Below are 15,970 nucleotides of genomic sequence, written 5' to 3' on the forward strand. Positions count from 1 at the left end.
GGTAGATCTGGAGAGCGCTTTCAGCCAACGGGACGCGGCCTTGAAGCCAGGGTGCTACTGGCTGCGTGTTTCCGGAAGACGTGGCGGCTCTCGCCTGGGTGGCCTCCCGGCTAGATTTCTCCCGACTCAGCTTCTCCTCTTTGGGCATTCCAAGCGGCTGCCGGCCGCTGCCCTCGCCGCTGCAGCCATGATCTCCTTAACGGACACCCAGAGTAAGCACCTTGCCCCGGCACCTTGGCTGGGAGCCCCAATCACAGCCCTCCCTCGGGCTGGGTCCGGTCCGCCCGTCCGCCCCGGTCAATGAATGAAGCTGTGCGCCGGGAGGCGGCGGCGGCCTGCGAGACCGGGCGTGGGGCAGCAGGTGGACTCGCGGTATAGGGAATCGGGGCTGGGAGGAAGGGTCGGTGGGGAACCGGGGCTGGGAGGAAGGGTCGGTGGCCGGCGTCGGGAGGCTGTGTGTGGGCTGGGCACCGGGGTCGCGCCGTCCATTCGTACGCCCGAGGCAGCCTGGCGCTTTGTTCCCGGGACCCCCACGCGAGAAAAGTTTACTGCGTGGTGCCCGCGGCCCACGATCGGAGGGGGGTGGGTCCTTTCACAGGTGGCCTCCTCCTCGGAGTCCTCTAAGTTCAAGTCACCACCAGGTTGGTCGTGTCGTAGAAGGCGATCTTTTAAATGTCACCTCCTGGAGGCCTTTTCTGGAAATTGCTACTCTTTCTTGTCATGCTCTCAGTGAGTTTGGTATTTACATATCTGGCTGTAATTTTGGGTAGACCCGTCTGAGCTTCCTTTTTTAAAGTGTTTGTCTTCAGTGTAGTTTTCAAGAGTAAAAGAGGAGAGAGCTTTCACCCATGGGCTTACTCCCCCAGAGACCTGCACGAGCCTGAGCTGAGCCAGGTGCAGAGTTCAGGTGTCCCACCATCTCCCGCATCCCCGAGTTAGCATCACCCGGAAGCTAGGCTGGGAGCAGGAGCAAGGCTTGGAGGCAAGCACAGCGATGCCTTTGGCGGATGCTGTGGCTCCCAGCAGCAGCATAAGCCACAGTAGGGCATCATTCATCTTTTTTAAAACTTCATTTCACTTTAGAGATTTTTTAAAGAATCAAATAGTCCAAGTAGCAATGGGACTTCATTTAAGCTGCTTTTTTTATTTATTTGTGTATGTGTGTGAAGTCTTAAAGTTTAGATTCTAGTCATGGCAAGCTGGAGCTCCCAAAACATGTAAAGTTTCCCCACATACTGCCATGCCAATCAGACTCTTCGCCCACTAGGTCGGCACCTAGTGGTACTAGCAATTGTTTAAAAGGCATTTTCTTTCAGCCTATCATGTGTATTTATAGAAATTATCCTAAATTTTTGTAAATGCCATGTAAGGCAGAGAAGAACATAACTCTTTTGTTAAATTAACTGAAACACAAAAGAAATTGAACATGGGGTCCTAAGAAAAAAGGCAGAAAAAGGATGACCCCAGGTCTGCTGGCTCTGTTCTTCTTGCTCTACCCCACAACCCTGTAGGAAGGCTTGATATACACATGAAGCTCTTAGGATGCTTTGAGTGTGTGATACAAAAGTGTGTGTAGATTCTCCCCTCTTGAAGCTGTGTTAGTGGGATGAGCGCCTGATGGCCATCCTTCCAGAAACCAGCGCAAAGGATTGAGGGAAGAGTAAGACGCCCTGTCCTGACCTCACGCCTTGAAATTTGTGAGGCAAACAAATTTTTGAGTGTTTTAGCTGAGACAGTGAAACCTAAGGTGATTAGTGAGCCAAGATCTCTCCTCTGAATTGCACATGATGTGGGGGTATGCCACGCTGCAAGCACTGAGCACCATTCAGGTGATGTTTTTCAGGAGGATGCCACGACTGTGAATCTGAGGGAGGGCAACCAGACAGTAGCCATCCCAGACAGGCAGATCTTCCTTCCCCTGGCTCACTCTGCAGGTGCAAGAAAGACAGTGCCTGCCTTTAGGAAAGTGTGAACAAGATAGCACAATGCTCACAGTGATTGTCACGGCTATGTGTGGCTTTCCTTCTGTGATGTCCACAGCTGTTTCTTGTGGCAGACAGATTGGTCCTATGTGGTTGCTGTCAGCAGGTTTTTTTTCTGATTGAGCTTGTGGAGAAACAGAGTGAAGGTTTGCTCCTGCTCAAGAGGAGAGAAATGTACTGACTGATGTGAACAGAAGCGAGGAGCTGTGTGTAGGGCTTGACTGGCCACAGGGCAGTGAATGCTGCAGGGCCAGGGACGGGAATTCTGCAGGCGATGACGTGGCACGGGACCAGTCGGAATCTTTTGACCTATTTTAGATCAGGGACTGCTTGGCCGCCGCATGCCAGTGCAGGCTTTGGCAAGGATGTGACCAGCAGCTGTCTGCTGTTGGACTGTGCTAAGATGAAGTAGTAGTTTTTGGTTTCCATGTTGTGGTTGTACCACCGGACTTGAGTGACTGTGATGTGAGAAGGCTGACCTTGAACTTCTGGCCTTACTTGGCACCACCACTGCCGCCCCCCACACACAGTTTTGTTCATTCTGTGACCAGAAATTTCATAATCTCCCCGTGTCCCTGGTTGCCCATATGAAACACAGGCTACCATCTGCCTAACGTGGTTATCTTACATGATTATGACATATGTGTGTGTGAACAGTTCATAACGTGGTAAACCATGCTCAGATGCTGTCCACTGAAGTGACTTTTTTAATAGTTCCACTGACATCTACTTAGTTAAGCTAGATAATAAATATTGAAGTTGAATTCTGTCAAAACACTTGCCTCAGGAGTTCATTTATACACATTAATGCACTTACTTTGATTTAGCCAACCATATTTAACCTGCAGTAACTCCTACGCGAAGAAGGAGTAACACAGCGGTTAAGTACGCGGGCTTTGAATTCAGATAGACAGGGCCAAGGCGAGTCTGGGAGTTTGAACCAATTCTCCTGATTCGCTCTTCTCTATTCCAGTAGTGTTGAAAGTTGGGCACATTATGCAAAACACCTCAGGATGCCAGATTTGTAACAAATTCTCAGGACACAGCAGCTGCATTTCCATTTAGTTCTTTTTCTAATGAGCAAACATCTCTCTGTTTCCCTGTAATCATTAAGATAATTCATGAAAATATAGAAATTAGGCATATTCAGATAACTCAGAAATTAAATATTAGCTATTGAAAATTACTAATGGGGGCCAGGCGCAGAAGCCTAGCAGCTAAAGTCCTCACCTTGTGCATGCTGGCATCCCATGTAGGTGCTGGTTCATGTCCCCGCAGCCCCGCTTCCCATCCAGCTCCCCGCTTGTGGCCTGGGAAAGCAGTCTTGGACGGCCCAAAGCCTTGGGACCCTGCACCCGTGTAGATGACCCAGAATTAGCTCCTGCTCCTGGCTGTGGATCAGTGCAGCTCTGGCCGTTGCAGCCACCTGGGGAGTGAGCCAGTAGATGGAAGATCTTCCTCTGTATATCTGCCTTTCCAATAAAAATAAATAAATCTTTAAAAAATAAATAATAAAAAGATTACCTGATGGAATTTTACTCTTCTATATATTTTCTTCCAGGAAGTTACATCTGACACGTGAACAGGTAGCTTGGTAAATTCTCAAGGCATTCAAACAAGAGAATTAGACTCATTTGGGGAACAAAAGGTACCTGAGTGGAAGACTATAGTAGCTACCCAGAAGCTGAGGAGATGAGGGATAAGGTTGATTTAAAAAGAAAAAACCCAAATTAGCAGAATATTTTGTATGGCTTGATTTTTTTAAGTGGTTTTTTTTTTTTATTAGAAATTCAGATATACAGAGAGTAAGATCTTCCATGCAATGATTCACTCCCCAAGTGACTGCAATGGCCGAAGCTGAGCCAATCCAAAGCCAGGAGCTTCTTCCAGATCTCCCACGCAGGTGCAGGGTCCCAGGCTTTGGGTTGTCCTTGACTGCTTTCCCAGGCCACAATCAGGGAGTTGAATGGGAAGCAGGGCTGCCAGGATTAGAACCTGCACCCTAATGGGATCCTGGGCATACAAGGTGAGAGTTTTAGCTGCTAGACTACTGTACTAGCATACTAGCGCCCGCCCCTACCTCCTACCCCCCTTTTAATATCTACCTAGGTCCTAGATTTTAGATTCCTGAAGCTAAAACCAAAAAAATCAAATGACAGAAATAAAAGTAGCGTATGTATAAAATTGTGCTCCCAGAAACACAGTATCCCCTGTTGTCAATCATTGATAGTGTAGATAATGTGTTTCGATACAATTAGGACTATTGACTGTTTCCCAAAATTGAAATGATGGGGCAGTAGTAGATTGTACTTTGTAGCACTTGACTGGGACAGTGAAACTTTCACCTTCAAAAGTTAAGGATATGGGACCTAACAATGTTAAAGTCACTAGAGTTAATTAAATCCTGTACACAGATGAGCCCAGAGCACAGCTGCTGTTTCTGTAGCACTGTATGTTCAGCACCAAGAACAGTTCTTGGTCTCCTGAGAAGACCCTTCTCCAAAGATTTCTGTTGCCATTGAAACAAACAATGCATATTGAATATGCTGAATATTGTATGGTTGACAAGAGTATTGGCCTAGTCTCCCATCCCAGTGACATCTCTAATGGGTGAAAGAAGCAATGAATTATAAGGAGAAGTAGTATCTACAGACACCGCACATATGAATGATAATCCTAGAAATGAAAAGAGATAAAATAAAAAAAAATCTGTGTATTTATACCTGGATCCCAGAGAGGGTCTTAGGAGGGAAAAGAAAGATTTAACCAGAGTCTTAGAATCCGGTTTGTGTTTTTCTGTTATAGGCATACCTTTGAGGTATACTGTCTCTTACAAGAAAGTTGCATTTGTATTCTAACTTTTGAGATACTTTTCCTATGTTAATTTGATTATGATCTTAATGAATCATCTTATTAACTTCATCTGTTAGGGCTTATTTCCTGCATCAACCAAAAGAAGCACTGAAAAGTTTCTTAGTTTATAGGGAAATTGATGTGATTTTTTTCCTCCACCTTAATCTTTTAACTTCTGTTGCAGAAATTGGAATGGGATTAACAGGATTTGGAGTGTTTTTCCTGTTCTTTGGAATGATTCTCTTTTTTGACAAAGCACTACTGGCTATTGGAAATGTGAGTGTTTTCATATGTATTTTAAGTTAATTCTCAACTACAAATGAATTATTCACTGCTGTTAAATTGGGGGAAGATAATTGACTATTACTTGTATGTGATTCCTGCCACATTCCCTATTTCCATAAGGAATGAAACCTAGGGAAAGTTGATAGAGGGGTGGGGGCAGGGCCCGTATTTGGAAATGCACCCAGAAAACAGTGAGCTTTTCATAGATGAACATTTCTAGATCATAGTTAAAATGTGTGTGTGATATACATGCACACACAAGATACATGTGTATTTGAAAGCACTTTATTGTATTTTTATTCTGTTTCCCCAGATATTCTGGAATTAGTAAAACTAGAATGTTTTTGCTGGATTTGCACTTTGATTCTGTCAGCTTAGCCATGTCTGGTTAACCCAGGATGGATGTTAGAACCAGGAAGGTTTCCTTTGGGAGACCTCTTCATGGGCAGCTTTCCTCTCTGCTGTGTCATGTCGTGTGCTTGGTGAAGCCACCTCTGTCCAGCTTCAATGGGGGAAACTGCTGTAGACTCAGACGCCCTGGAAATATCGAATTCATCATGCTAGAAGGGCAATGAGATGAATGTTGTTCAACTTTCGTACACTTAACAAACTCGGGCTCTGCCCCTTGACAGCGCATTGCACTTCCCTTGGCTAGCCGCCCACCTTAAAAGCAGGATGTGCGTCCCTGTGTAATATTAAGCTTTGGCCTCTGTGGATGCGTGCCAGGTATTCACTTTTCCATGTTCCATCTTGTGTCTGTTCTAGGTTTTGTTTGTGGCTGGTTTGGCTTTTGTAATTGGTTTAGAAAGAACATTCAGATTTTTCTTCCAAAAACATAAAATGAAAGCCACTGGATTTTTCCTGGGTGGTGTGTTTGTGGTCCTCATCGGTTGGCCTTTGATAGGAATGATCTTCGAAATCTATGGATTCTTTCTCTTGTTCAGGTGAGGCAGTTGTTCATTTTCTCTTCAGTAAATCAATGTGTCAGATAATTGTGTAAAAAAAATTTTGCATCACTCTAAGAACATATTCATTTCCTTTCATGATTTTTGGGGTGGATTATTACACTTTTAGATCAATCCTAAAATATTTTTCAATGCAAATGATTGACAAGTAAGATTGTAATTAAATTGTAAGCATTTTCAGGGCAATAAAGTCCGTTTTATTGATATTGATTTTATTGAGAGTATTTTAGTGTATAATATCATACTCCTAGGTACTTCCTTATGTGTACACCCCCAGATAAACTGAGATTCTGTATCAAGTACACCCAGTTAATGTTCTAAAAATGCCGGTCACAAGTAAATGATAGTGTCCATGAAAGGGGAAAAAAAAGTCTTTAAACAAGATTAGTCTTAATTATTCAAGAAATGCATATTCTTTGCCTTGTTGTAACTACTAAGCACCTTATTACCCACAAGAGGCACATGTGCGCATGAATTAAGTGCCAGATCTGTTTTAAGGATCCTGCTTGTAATTTGAAAAAAAAATGGATTGTAAAGATATTGACAGGATACATCCATAATGACATTATGGACATATATGCAAAATATAGAAGTATAATTGAGGACATTAAAAAATTCACAGAGTGAAGAAATGTTAACTGATAAATGGCACATGAAAAAATGGGTAAGAATTCATCTGATAAACGAGGAAGGAGAGGCCAGTTGACTGGAAAGAAGTTAATTTCACAGAAGTCATGAAAGTACAGAACTTTTTATGAAAAGGACAAATCCTGCAGTTCAACAGGAGTATAAAGTAAATGAAAGAGGATGCTTGACGGTGAGACCAAAAGAGAAAGCTGGTGCCAGATTACACACTTTCTATGAATGACTTGTTAGTACACACGGTATTTGAACTGAATTTGGGCTACAGAGTAGTGTAGAGTAGTGTTTTTGGAAGGTTAAAGAACACAACAATTTGTAAACCGAAAATGATACATAGTCTGGAAAAAAGTATGGAAAAAGGGAAAAGAAAAACTAGAGGCAGCAGGAGCTAGTAAGAGACTATCGCTATAGTACAGAATGTCAGGCGCTAAGATTGAATGGAGAAGAAACTAGAAGGAGGCAGAATGGTGGCAGAGAGCAGGGAAGAGGTCATCATTCATGGTGCATCTCCCAGCAGAAAACCTAACTGTAACGACTGCCAGCCTCCTTGTTGGCTTCCTTAATTACACAGGGATTCTAGTGATGAAAATTCAAAGTCAGAGTGAATATTTGGGCCCAATACAAAGGGGAAGTCAGAAATCTCAGCAGCATCCTTTTCTGTTACCTGGAGAGCAGTGGATTTGGGCGATTGGAATTCCGTAAGTCTGAGTGTGTTCTCCATCTGCCAGGGGCTTCTTTCCTGTGGTGGTCGGCTTCATCAGAAGAGTGCCAGTGCTGGGGTCCCTCCTAAACCTGCCTGGAATCAGATCAGTAAGTGATCACACCTGTAACAGTGCTTTGTTTAGAACCATGAAAATAAGTACATTTTGTGGGTTTTTTTGTGGGGTTTTTTTTTTTTTTCTTCTAGAAATTTGAGCAATTGATGAATTTATGATACAGATTGTTACGTCACATAGATCATGGTAGCCATGAACACCAGAAAATAATCATTGCTAAATCTGTAAGCCTGGACTTTTGTTTCAATGTATCCATTTTTGATACTGTTCTAGATTGAACTGCTACAATATCTTTCTCTTTGAGAGCTCAAGGCGGTTTTTTTTTTTTTAAAGATTTATTCTTATTATTTTTTTTATTGGAAAGGCAGATAGACAGGAAGATCTTCCGTCCGATGATTCACTCCCCAAGTGAGCCGCAATGGCCGATACTATGCCGATCTGAAGCCAGGAGCCTCTTCCGGGTCTCCCACGCGGGTGCAGGGTCCCAAAGCCTTGGGCTGTCCTGGACTGCTCTCCCAGGCCACAGGCAGGGAGCTGGATGGGAAGCAGGGCTGCCGGGATAGAACTGGCGCCCATATGGGATCCCGGGCGTGCTAGGCGAGGACCTTAACCACTTGCGCCACCGCGCCGGGCCCTTCAATGCATTTTTATACAAAAAAAAATCTTTAGTTTAAAAGCAACAGTGTAAAAAGAAGCCATTCTTTCTTGCAAATGTTTTCTTTCTCAGACTATCATCACGTGGACAAATTAAACATCTAAATAAAGCACTCTGATAGAAGTTGCTAGTTAAATTCTCTTCCCAGTTCTGCACATAAATTAAACAATCTTACCGAACCTGTCCATGGTGGCCTTAGCTTCCATCTTGGGAAAATACAGGGAGTAAAACTGAATGATAAGTAAAAGTTAAAATAGGACATTTTTTGAATTGAAGTTTCTTCCCTTGATCAGTTTTCCTTCAACAAACTTTTGGTTCGAAATTATTAGCTGAAAAATTTTAACTTTTCTGTCTAGTCCCAGGAGGTTTTCGGGATTTAACTTAGGTTTTTACCTTCTTAGAAGCAGCTGTGCTGACTCGCTGTGGCTGCTCAGGATGAGCGTCTAGAGCATGCATGTGCACAGCTCTATGTTTTGTCTTCTGATTTATTTTATTTTTATTGGAAAGTCAGATATATAGAGAGGAAAAGAAACAGAGAGGAAGATCTTCCTTCCGTTGATTCACTCCCCAAGTGACCACAATGGCCGGTGCTGCACTGATCTGAAGTCAGGAGCCCAGAGCCTCTTTTGGGTCTCCCACAGGGGTGCAGGGTCCCAAGGCTTTGGGCCGTCCTCGACTGCTTTCCCAGGCCACAAGCAGGAAGCTGGATGGGAAGTGGGGCTGCCGGGATTAGAACCAGTGTCCATAGGGGATGCCGGCGCATGAAAGGCCCTTGCATACAAGGCTTTAGTCGCTAGGCTACCGCACTGGGCCCACACCTTTATGTTTTAAATGTGCAGACAAAGGCCTTCACGTGAAAAGTGGGCAGAGACAGCATCAGTCAGTGTTCCGTCATGTCCATCACAATGCTTGGCTTCTACTGGAAACTTAGAACCATTTTGCAAAATGCATAATGGCGTTTTCATTGAGTTCAGCGAAACTGATTATTTTCAAGACATTCGGGTGGCTTCCTTTTGGTCTTCCAGCCTTAAATTCTGAAAGAACGCAGCTAGTCTGTGATGTAGCTGAGTTGCTGAGTTTCCCTGTGGTTCCGGATGTGACCCATTTCAGCAGTGACCCTGCTCTGGGTCAGCATCCTAGTTCTAAGTGAATCCTGAGCAGCCTGGATCAACTGGCCACCAAGTTCTCGTTGCAACTAGAAGGTTCGCTGGCTTTCTCAGCTTGGTGACAGGTTTCATGAATGTCTGGAGAGAATTCCTGTAGCATTTATTGACCTCTCAAAGAGCTGAAGGCTGGCTTACCCATAGGAGAAGAACTACCACTATAAGCCTAATAATCCCGGTTAGCACATGAGTGCATGGATCTTTGAAGTTACATTTGAGAAAGAATGTCGTGATTTTCTCTCCATTAAATTTATCTGCAAATGTTAATAGACCCATTCTTACCACTTTTAGAACAGTTTTTAGTTTAAGCCAGTCACCCATTTCTGACAACAAAAATATTGGGATCTAGGCTTATAGGGGTATATCCTGATTTCATTTGCATTAATCTTCAAACTCATAAATAGTAGTCAATGTTGTTTATATGTGGGATGACTTTTGAAATTGCTTGAACTTCTAGTTAAAGAGTGGTATTCATTATTTGTGTTCTTAAAGATTCTGTAGTTATTGCATAAATGGACACCCAATATTTAATAGATTCTTCCCTGTCATTGCTTCATTATATAAGTACTTAAATGAAAATGTGAAAGCAGATAAATGCTAGAATATGATGGTATCATAATCACTTGGTTATATAAATTTTAATATCTTTGCCAGTTATCTATTTTAATCTTTACGTCACCATCTGGAATGCTGAGGAAAGCCAAACTGCTTTAGATTTGGGGGTGGACTAACAAAAGTAAATAACCATTTAGATTATTGTATGTTAACTTTATATTTGATAATTACAAATTTATGCTTGCATCATTAAATCTGTTTTTAATGTCATTGCCACTTTTCAGTCTGAAGTCCAGAATACACTTTTAAAGTATATTTAGACAATAGCTGTTGTTAATTATTGAACTTAATGGAGTTAAATCTGTCTGTTCAAAGACTACATAGGCCCAGAAGAGAACCACACTAATGGTCAGTTGAAATATCTTTTTGGGTTCATTAATGCATGAATGGCTGACATTTCAATTTTTATTTTACTTTTACTTTTTTGTTAAGCTAGCGGTGTTAACTTCATTTTATACAATGTTTTACTCATTGTGTTGCATTTTTCCATGTTGCACCTTTAAATTCATATGTATAACACTTCATGCAAAAATAGCTTTTAGAGCAAAGCTGACACACATTTGTGTGTCAGAAGATGCTGGTGAGTAGCACTGAATTAATCATCGTCAGTCATACCTTAAATTTCCACGAATCTCCTTATAAACCCGAGTTTTTTAATCAGCATTTAAAATGTTAATATACTGTTGTTTAGAATGGTAGACACCATCTTTAACGATGTTTTTCTTCTCCTTACAGTTCGTAGATAAAGTTGGAGAAAGCAACAATATGGTATAACAACGAATGAATTTGAAGACTCATTTAAAATATTGTATTATTTATAAAGTCCTTTGAAGAATATTCAGCACAAAATTAATTTACATGAAATAGCTCATGTTGTTCTTTACAGAAGTTTAAAAAAAAAAAAAGCGTAGCCTACAAAGTACCGACAGCAAGCAGCAAAGAAGCAGTGAAAACAGGCTTCTGATCAAGGGTTCTGGAATCCGGGCTCTGCCTGCGGGAGAGGAGGGCCGTGCTGAGATGGGTCTGGGGACTCCAGAAGGCCGCCCTCAGTGTCTGTCCGCCGTGCACGAAACACAGCCATCCCCAGAAACTGCGGTGCCACTCCTTTCCTGCCTTCCTTTCTGTTTCTCCATATATATATATATATATATTTTTTTTTTTTTTTGCAAGTTCCACAGCACCCATAGGCATTTGCTTTTTCTAAATGTTCACTGCGGTGGCAAAGGTATTTCCAGTGCACTGTAACTCTGAAAGCATTGCATGAGTTAGATTGGATTATGTCCTTTTGATGTATTAGAGCCAAGGAAACCCCAATTTTTGATGTATGAATCATTTTTTAAAAACATGTGGCTAAAATAAAAGTTTTGTAGTCTTTCTGAATCTTAATATTTTACAGCCAGATGAAAATCTGAACTCTAGAGGTTTTTTGTTTTGTTTCGTTTTTTGTTTTTGACTGTGTAGAGGTATGCTAGTTCCTAAATTACAGCTGACTAAGCCCTTTTCCTGTCAGCCACACACTCTGGAAATACAGATACTTCTTCTGAGTCTGACCACCTGACTGTCAGGATCATCAGGGTCATCCATTAGATATGAACAGTTAGCGAGCAGCATTTTGGACCTGGAAGAAGTCTGTTACATAGTTTGTCTCATTGAATATTGTTATACTTAAGATACCAAGCAATTCAAACCAGGTAGATTTTTCTGCATCACGCTGTGTGGTTTCTGTTTATTATTTTCTTTTTCTTTAATTTTAACAGTGGCTTCTTATTTTGTTTGTCGTAAATTAAAATTAACTTGATAATGTTTGCAATAAGACATGTAACATGTTAAAAAAAAGTAAAGCTTATAACTTTTTTAAAGGGCTATTTAGCCTGAAATCTTCCCTTATTTTCAGCTTTTTCATAAGATACAAAAATCAGTACATGTGACGTGCTTCAGATGATCATTCACTGGGTTAAGGAAATGAAGGAAAATACTTTTCGCATACGAAAGTTATTTTACTAGAATTAAAACATGACACTAAAAACAGGGTGGGAGGGGCCTGTTGCTGATTGACAGCAAGAGTTATTTTCTTCAATTTTCCCAGGTGCCAGCTTTTATAATAGATGTAGGAACACATCTCACCAGCCATAGCACTATTTGTTTTACCACTAATGTTTGCACTATTTACTTTTTTTTTAACACCTAGAATATTTTTAGTGTGTAAAATCAAAAGTAAAATTTGTGTTACGCATTTACAAACATGTCTACAAAATACATCACAGCTTACATCGTCTTTAGCAAACCTGTAGACGCACAGAGAACTCTATCCCTTGCTCGTCTGAAGAATGAGTTGGTAGATAGTGTAATGGTTCAGTCTTGTGGATTCTGTCTCTTTTGGTACTTGGATCTGACTTAAAGTATTTCTGTGAAAATGGCGATACATGGAGACTCCTACCTCAATAGTTCATGGAATTATAAGAGACCTAGTGTTGTGTCTAATGTTCTTCAAAAAGTAATATCCTCACTTGGAAAGTGTGCAGTGTATATACTTTGAGGATTGACTTCCATAAGGTGCCCTGTAGGACTGTTACACACGCTCTGACTGACCCAGGTCGCTTACAGTGGCTGCACTGTGACAGCAGCAAGAAGAGCGTCTGTTGACGTCAGGCCTATCTGCATTGTTTAACTCCCCTGTAGACGCGGATTTCTGACAAAATGCTCCTGGCACTGTGACAGAGACCCCTTTCTCAACAATCTCATTTCAGAAAGCTTTCTTGGACTGCAAAGGATTTCTTCTTCTTCTTTTAGTCCTTAGCAACATCAAGAGGCTGGGACAGTTTTCCGTCTTACGTGAATCTACTATCGATGCCAAGCGTGGATCTGGGACTGCTTGGCCGCACTATACATCCTGTTATTGCTTCCTTTCTAACATCAGTCTTTTGTGTTTGTGACCAAAAACAAAACAAACAAAAATGGACATCGATTATTTCTGTAGGGATGGAGGAAAAGGTCTAATACTACTTAGCCTTAAGTGTTTCTGTCATTATTCAAATGTGTTTTCTGTAACAGAAACATACTTGGAATGTTTTCCCCCCTTATAATTTGTAATTCTTGAAATACTGCTTTAAAAAGTCTCATGGTCGGATGGTATAATCCTAACAATTGAATATTGTAAATACACTTGTCTTACCTCTCAATAAAAGGGTACTTTTCTACTAACTGGTGGTCAAGTGTATCTTTCTTAAGTTCTTAAAGATAATTTAGTGTTGTAAAATAACCCACCTTGATTTAACCCATCTCAGATTTTTCAGTTTTCTTGTCTATAAAGTGACCTTCACATGTTCGATTTCCAAATTGTCTAAATGTAATCGAATGGTCTCCAAGTTAGAAAAACCATTCTTGATTTCAAAAGCGATTTCTGAAAAAAAGATAACATTTGTGTTGGGCAAGATGCTATTTTAAAATATCAGAATCTAAGATCTGCTGGACGTGTAGTTATTCAATAGACATTGTCTACGTATGTCTCAAGTTGTAAAGTTCCTAGATGTTCTAAATGCAGGAAGGCAAGAGAAGACCCTGGGGCACCTGCCCGTGAATGACTGTAATGTTAACATTACCAGCCTTATTTCCAAGGAACTCCTGAGTTGTACTACAAACAGATAGAGGTAGAATGACTTAACAGCCTGGACATCTTAACCTCTCTCTTTCTCCAAAACCTCTTTCAATCAAAACTAAATAAGACCCCTGAACATCTGCAGCAGCGTGATAATTTTGTTAAGGACAAAAGACCTGGTCAAGCCTTCTACTCAAAAGCCTTTGTTGAATCCAGTAATTGTCTTCACTTGCCAGATGAAATAAAACCTTGAATCTACTGTAAGTATACAGCAGACCTTTTTTTTTTTAAGGTTTATTTATTTTTATTGGAAAGTGAGATGTACAGAGAGGAAGGTCTGAACAGTAACTGGAGATGGTCCAAGTACTTGAGTTCCTACCATCATCTACCTACCTAAGAAACTAGGATGGAGTTCCTGGCTCCTGCTTTCCTCCTGGTCCGGTCTTATATGTTATGGACCTTTGGAGAATAAAGCAGCAGAGGCAAATCTTCTTTCTGTCATTGCTTATCTGTTACTCTGCCAGTCAAAAAAAAAAAAAGTATTTTATTTAAAATTGCAAAGGAAATTTTGTCAGTGATATAAAAATATTAGGTGCTACTATACTGAGTCTTTTTAACTCAAAACTCTGAATCAGAAGTAGGACTACTGACTGTCCACTTCTGTATCTGTTGGTCACAGCTGGCAACCACAAGTGTTCAGACCAATTCATGTTGGGCCCATCACGGTGGCTCACTGGTTAAATCCTCCCTTTGGCTGCACAGGGATTCCATATGGTGTCCCATTCTTGTCCTATTTGCCCCACTTCCCATTCGGCTCCCTGCCTGTGGCCATGAAGAGGATGGCCACAGGCCTTGGGACCCTGCACCCATGTAAGAGACCCATAAGAAGCTCCTGCTCCTAGCTTGGGATTGGTTTAGCTCCAGCCATTGCAGTCATTTGGGGAATGAACTAACAGATAGATCCTTGTCTCTCCTTAAATCTGATCTACCTTTATAATAGTAAGCAAATAAGTCTTCAAACCAAGTCATGTTACGGATTTGTTGGGTCATTCTGCATGTCTCTGAGACTCCACATTCCCAAAGAGCTATGGTGATTCCTATTTTGATTCTTGCCGCTTTGTCCAAAACCTTTGCTTTATTTGTCATGTCTTGTCAACCCGACGTGACATACACTTTCCCGCTATCAGCAGCCTTGCTACAGGTCCTCCTGAAGTTACGGTGGCTGTCCACTAGTTCCCGTGCACTGCTCTCAGACTTCTGGGAGAATGAGTGCTGGAAATAGTCCATTGCAGGTATCAGTGTGAAACAGGTGAACTTTGGCCTTGCCTGCTTCACTTTTCTTCATCTACTCCCAATTCTCTAGATAACACTTTCCTTAATCCTTCATAGAAGACAATCTTCATAGTGCCTTCTCTGTCCTTGTCTATATTCTTCTGAAGGGAGAGTCCCCAACAGTTTGTAAACAAAAGAATCAGATTATCTATCCCAGGAGGTGAGTCCATCAGAAATCAAAGCTCTAATGAAAGACTGGGTAAAAGGCACTAGCTGATGAATGGGGAGTTTAACTTTGGATAGCAGGCCTTCTAAATGCCCCTAAAACTTCTGCCGAAACTAAAACCAGTAGCTCTCCAAGGAAGGTTGCTTCTGCCACCTGTTTGTGAGATAACCAGGAAAAGGGCACACTATTGCAGGCAGAAAATAAAACCAACAAAGCCCAAACCCATGTCCTCATTCATACTACCTCAACTCAAGCCCTTGCTCTTGTATTGAAAAGTAATGAGAGGGGCCCGGTGCAGTAGCCTAGCTGCTAAAGTCCTTGCCTTGAGCACCCCGGGATCCCATATCGTCACTGGTTCTAATCCCAGCAGCTCCACTTACCATCCAGCTCCCTGCTTGTGGCCTGAGAAAGCAGTTGAGAATGACCTAAGGCCTTTGGACCGTACACCCGTGTGGAAGACCTGGAGGAAGTTCCTGGCTCCTGGCTTTGGATCAGCACAGCACTGGCCATTGTACTCACTGGGGGAGTAAAACATCGGACGGAAGATCTTCCTCTCTATCTCTCCTCCTCTCTGGATATCTGACTTTGTAATAAAAACAGATAAATCTTTAAATAAATAAATAAATAAGAAAAGTGATGGGAGCATGGGTCTGTCCCGGTAGCCTAGTGGCTAAAGTCCTTGTCTTGCACGCACTACCATCCCATATGGGCACTGGTTCTAATCCCAGCAGCCCCACCTCTCATCTAGCTTCCTGCCTGTGGTCTGGGAAAGCAGTCGAGGATGGCCCAAAGCCTTGGGACCCTGCACCTATGTGGAAGACCCGGAAAGAATCTCCTGACTCCTGGCTCCTGATTTCGGATTGGCTCAGCACCGGCTGTTGTGGCCACTTAGGGAGTGAATCAGTGAACGCAAGATCTTCCTCTCTGTTTCTCCTCATCTC

General features: G+C 42.0%; 1 protein-coding gene across 1 annotated transcript; it reads left to right on the forward strand.

Moving 5' to 3' along the window:
* Positions 1-79: 79 nt before the first annotated feature.
* On the forward strand, positions 80-11,322 carry GOLT1B (golgi transport 1B). The gene is made up of 5 exons (XM_040967639.1): positions 80-212; positions 5,020-5,111; positions 5,886-6,064; positions 7,456-7,537; positions 10,672-11,322. The coding sequence occupies exons 1-5, from the start codon at positions 188-190 to the stop codon at positions 10,708-10,710; spliced, it is 417 nt and encodes a 138-aa protein (XP_040823573.1). The 5' UTR covers positions 80-187; the 3' UTR covers positions 10,711-11,322.
* Positions 11,323-15,970: the final 4,648 nt, after the last annotated feature.

Source organism: Ochotona curzoniae, unplaced genomic scaffold (assembly GCF_017591425.1).
Source record: "Ochotona curzoniae isolate NIBS_2020 unplaced genomic scaffold, NIBS_Ocur_1.0 contig_1482, whole genome shotgun sequence".
Lineage (NCBI taxonomy): Eukaryota > Metazoa > Chordata > Mammalia > Lagomorpha > Ochotonidae > Ochotona > Ochotona curzoniae.